This window comes from Pteropus vampyrus, unplaced genomic scaffold (genome assembly GCF_000151845.1).
Source record: "Pteropus vampyrus isolate Shadow unplaced genomic scaffold, Pvam_2.0 Scaffold795, whole genome shotgun sequence".
Taxonomy (NCBI): domain Eukaryota; kingdom Metazoa; phylum Chordata; class Mammalia; order Chiroptera; family Pteropodidae; genus Pteropus; species Pteropus vampyrus.
Window position 1 is genome coordinate 31,956 of NW_011889576.1, and position 5,406 is coordinate 37,361.

General features: G+C 64.1%; 1 protein-coding gene across 1 annotated transcript in view; it reads left to right on the plus strand.

Moving 5' to 3' along the window:
- CRLF2 (cytokine receptor like factor 2) overlaps nucleotides 1–5,406 on the plus strand; it is a 33,316-nt gene that overhangs the window by 4,463 nt on the left and 23,447 nt on the right. The window contains exon 3 of the mRNA XM_011385779.1: nucleotides 1,992–2,279. Within this exon, the coding sequence (XP_011384081.1) occupies nucleotides 1,992–2,279 (288 nt within the window). The remainder of the gene's footprint in view (nucleotides 1–1,991; nucleotides 2,280–5,406) is intronic.

Genomic DNA, 5,406 nt, shown 5'->3' on the forward strand with positions numbered 1-5,406 from the left:
GATCTGGCCGGAAGTCATCCTGAGCAGCTGGCCCTAAACCCAGTGACAGTGTCCTCAAAAGAGACAGAAGAGGGGACACAGACAGAGGAGAAGCCACGTGGACACGGAGGCAGAGACGGGAGGGACGTGGCCACTAGCCCAGGGACGCCTGGGATCCCCAGACGCTGGGAGAGGCAGGAGGGACCCTCCCATGGGGCCTCCGAAGGGCACATGACCCTGGGACACCTGATGTCACACGGCTGGTCCTCAGCACTGGGGAGCAATGCAAAGATACATCCTTGCTGTGACGGGCCCTGGGCTGCGGCCGCCACCCAGGCTGGTGACTCTGTGGGTGGGGTGTGCCCAGGACCTGCCGTGAGCTCGGTGTGGCCCCTCGCGGACCTTCGGAGTTTGCAGGCAGTGTTTGGTGGCCTCTAGTTACAGCACAGCAGGAGCCCCGAGGTCGATGGGTTATGGTAGCGGAAAGGCGGGACCCCAGAGGTCGCCGCCGCTGTCACTTCAGACACCAAGGTGCGATGACAGTTTTCCAAGACCGTAAAGGGTTTGCCCAGGAAACCGCACTCTGTGCCCTGGGAGTGGACCGTCAGCTGGCCCTTGCGACAAAGAGCCACGCGCACGGAACGCAGGACGGGGACAGGGGATGCCGCGGCGAGCCACGACAAGGTCACGGCAACCCGCGTGTGCTCTGTGTGGTGACGGCTGTGAGTTTATCGTCAGAGAGGGGGCCCCGGGGACGATGGCGTCAGGGGCTCGCACCCCGTGCAGCCGGCAGTGAACGTCAAGTGCGCTCGATCCAATGCTGTTGTTAGCACTTTGGCTGCGTGGAAAATGAAGGCGAGAAACAGGGCAGGACGGCAGGACGGAAGGAGGGAGGGGGAGGGGGCACAGCGTGCCCTGAGCCGGCCTTACGTGCTGTGCCGCGAATCGCCCAGCGGTACCCGGGTTGAGAGTCCCTCGCTGCACGCGAGCTCATTAAAGGCAATTTTTATCACTCATCAGTCGCCTTCTCTGTACGTGTGCGCGCATTTTTTTCACCGGGAACCGGGTTCTGCCTCTAGCAGGAAATTCTTGGTATCGAAGCGGTGACCCAGGGGTGGCGAATCTCTTCATCTGCAGATATGTCACCGTGTTTGTTTTTCTGAGAAGAGGCTGGAGCAGGAGGCTTATGAATCAAAGCCAGCTTTTCAAAAGCCCCAGAGGTTTCACAGGCGCCTGGGGGAGGCGGGCGGGCGGGCGACAGGGAGCCCCGTGTCAGGCACCGCCCGTGCGGTCCCTGCTCAGCACGAGGGTCCGGCAGCTGTGAGCTGACGCCAACGGACGCCGGGGAAGGAAGGGGACAGCTGTACAGGGCCGCGGCCCACGCAGCGTGCCCTCGGCCAGCGAGGCCTCAGCGTCCACGGCTGCGCAGCTCACTCACGGGGCTGTGTGGCTGTCCCCACGCGCCATCCGAGACCTAGCTCATCGCCCCAAAAGGACCGCATCCCATTATTAAACCCCCCCCACGCCCTCCCCGGCCCTGGCACCCTCTTCCTGTCTCCGTGAACGTCCCCACAGTGGACGTTTCTTCTGCGTCTGCGTCTGTCACCGAGCATTGTGTGTCCAGGGTCCCTGCACGTCATACGTAGCACGTGTCCGGCCTCCCTCCTTTCCACGGCCGAGGAATATTCCCCCGCGAGGGGTCACAGTGCAGTCTACGTATCCGAGGGGGTGACTCTCAGACGTCGACCCTGCGGTCCCTCGCTGGAACGCCTGCTGGTCGGGACACGGCAACGAGGCGGGAATTCGCTGCCACCCCTGTCGATGCAGACGACCCCAAGTCCGGAGCACGGACGATCCCTGCAGGGGGTGTCCTAGGAGGGTCTTAAACAAGAGTTTTAAAGCTCAAAATGAAGTGGCTTCTCTTAAAAAAAACAAAAATTTCGGCGCGATGCACAGGACCGCGCGTGGGCGGCTCCTACACGACTTGCCTCTTCGGTGGCTTTTCCCTGCAGTGTCCCCTGCAGCCTGCCCTGGGTGGACGAGGGGGCTCCGGGGAGGCGGGACTCGCCGCGGGAACGCACGGCTGACGGGGTGGACATGGGCAGCGCAGCCCTCGTCCGTCTCCCTTTCTACGCACAGACGGTCCCGTGGCCGTGGCGGCCTCGCTCAGGGACGCTCTGTGCAATTGGCACTGGACGCCTGTGGCTTGTGAAGCATCGGAGAGAAGCTCGTAACGACCAGGAAAACGGGCAGCACGTGCGCTGTGAGCGGCTGCCGTGGGGGACGCGGCTGTGCCGGGCGTGAGGTCCTTCTGCGGAGCAGCCGGCACCGGAAAGCAGGGGCGTGGTGGCGGTCGGTGGACGTGGAGCCCGCGTGACGGCTGGGAACCGGCAGGCGGGCGGCCGCGGCGGTGAATTCCCCGAGCGGTGGGGAAACGTCACGGCAACAGGAGCCGCTCGCCAGCCCCGAGGCAGCGTCCTCGCCGGAGGAGGAAGCTGTGCGCTCCTAGCGAGCGGGAAGCGGACGGCACAGCGCCTCGCGGGCGGCCGAGCAGGACGCAGCGGGGAGTGACCCGGCCGAGACTGTCACACAGACGAGCTCGGCACAGCCGGCGGGCGGAGCTCACGGGGCCGGAGCTGCGTGGACACGTGTCCCCCGCAGCCCACAGTCGCCTGGTGCGGCCCCACCTCTGCGGTGGACGCTTTGTCCAGTGGTCAGTCACACTGGTCCTTGCGGCCCGGGAGCTGGTCGCGCAGCCTGGGGCCGGACACCGAGCTGCCCAGGACCTGGGGGATGACGGCCCCACACCCTTACGTTACGTTTCGAACATGACCGCAGGGCGCGGACAAGGGCACTCGTGAGTCCTACATGGGGCAAAGAGCTTCGTATCTTGAAAGGCTTTGCGCACTTTCCAGCGGGATGGGACTGTCCTGCAAGGAGGCCGTGCAGAGCCGGCGGGCAGCGCGTCTCCCCGGAGAGTCGCCGGACAGAGCGGAGCCTCCGTTTCTCATCTGGATTTCCCCAGAGGACGCCGAAGGGTCGCGGCGTGGCCCATCCCGAACCTGCTTTATGGCCCCGTGAGGACACCGCACGGCCACGGCGAGGCCGCGAACGACTCACAGGGCTGGCACGGCCCCCCACGCCTCTGTCCTTCCGTCCCCGTCACGGTTCCGTGACGCCCGCTGGGCAGGACCCAGCCGGGTCTCTCTGAGATGCAGAAGAAACGGCCACGCAGCAGGTGCACTGAGCAGAGACGGGACAGGGCAGCGGACAGTGGCCCCCAGTCCTCCCTCCCGATGACGTCGACGCTCTTGCCTTGTGCCCGGGGGCTGGCTGCCCGTGTGGGGCGTGGACGGACGCAGTGACCCTCACGCCCATCTGCCGTCCTGCTGGCAACCCAGGCGCCTGGGTGACTGATCAGATGCTTTCCACGGCGGGCGGCCGGGCCGTGACTGCACGCTGGGTGACACCGCGGCGGCCGCCTGCTCCCTGTGAGGGCTCGAGGGCAGTCAGCACGGGGGAAGGGCACACCGCTCCGGGGAGGCGGGATTCCCGCAGCCCGGCGGCCTCCCCAAGTCCCTCATGGCCTCCCCGAGTCCCTCATCTCTGGTGGGAGCGAGCTGCAGGCGGCCCACACTGCAGGTGGTGACTTTGGGTGACTTCAGGAGTGGCCGCGGCACACACCAGGAGAGCTGTGTCCGCCCCGAGAAATGAGGGCATGGATCACGCACCCACAAACGTGGCCCCCGCACTGCACTGATTCCCAGAACCTCTGTGGGACACGCAAGCTGGGAAAGGCCCCCGAGTGCCCCCGACCCACGGCCAGGCAGAGGGGGCCAGACAGGTCCTTCTATGCCACCTCCGGGGACCCCGCGCCCAGGGACCATGTCCGCCATCCTGGGCCGGCAGCCCCCACCCCCTCCAAGCCGTCCCCTGCACCCAGCACGAAGCTGCCCCCGCTCCCTCCGCTCCTTCTTCCCCTACCCCCGCTGGAGGACACCCTCGCTACAGCAAGGTCTGGGGAAACAGCCTCTGCCTGCTCCCATTCGGGCGGAGGGTCCTTGATTATTTCCACAGGGTGGAGAGCCGCTGACCCGTGGGATCGGAGTGGGCAGAGGGACGGTTGCTTACAGATCTGGAGACAGATGGGTGAAGTGCAGGACGGGTTTGGGGTTCACTCTGGACGAGTGAGGGCCCATGCCACAGGTCACGGCGAACTCTGAACCACGGGATGCACGGGGACCCTGTTCGTGCCCAGCAGGCAGAGCAGCGGGGCCGAGCCCACAGCGCTGGGGCCTCGGGGTGTTCGTGTCTTCCTCCAGGGGCGGGGGGCTGCCCAGAGCTGGACAAGCTACATGAGTGCCTGACCCCGTGACCCCAGCCCTCTGTGGACGGGGGTCTGTCCCTTCCGGCTCACGTGCATCTTGCTGGGTGCCACACATGGGGGGGCCTCTCATCCACCCCCCGTGCGCCTGTCTCTGTGTCTATCAATCTACATCTACGTGCTCTCTGTCTCCGCCCCATCCACCCATCGACCCATCGATCATCTATCTATCTCTCTATCTATCTATCTATCTATCTATCTATCTATCTATCTATCTATCTATCTTTCTCTCTCTCTATCTATGTATCATCGATCTAAGTATCTATCATGTATTATCTATCATCTATCATAAATGTACGTGTGTTTCTAGCTATTATCTATCATCCATTTGTCACCTATTTATCTAGCCATCATCATCGCCATCATCATCATCATGGTTATTATCATCATCATTCGTTTATTCATCCATCCATTGATCCGTCCATCTGCCCATCCTCTATCCCTCTTTCCATCCATCTCTCTCCCTGTCTCTCCACCTGTCCACGATCTACTGATCATGGGTTTTTATGCCTCCACTTCTGACCCAGCGCCACAGGCCTCATTCCAGCGTCCCGTCTTTTCCACGGCAGGCAGGGAGCCAGCTTCGTCGCCCACGGTGTCCCTGCCTCTGCGCCCTGTGCTCAAACACGCACGTCGCCTGCTCTCGGAGTGGCCGACCCGCCCGCGGCACACACCACCCCGACTGAATGCGGCGTCACATTTCGAGACCGAAGGCCCCGGCCGCCGTCGGCTTCTCCCTGCCGTTGTCGAGCGCGCAGGTTTCAGGGCGACAAGGAGCTTCGGGGACAGGCGACCGTGTTCCAGGCCGTCCCCCGTGGCCACCGGGCATGATGTCCCTGACTTGTCTGTGGCGGTCACGGTGGTGCCTGCGCCTTTGGAGCAGCCGCGTAGCGTTGTCGCGAGACGGGAGGTGACGTCCGCTCCCGTTCCCGCCGGCCAGCTCCCCCCGGCGTGACCGTGACCTCACGGCCTCCTCCCTTTGTCCCCTTCGCCCAGGAGACTCCCTGCAACTTCACATCGTCAACTTTAACTTCGAAACGGTG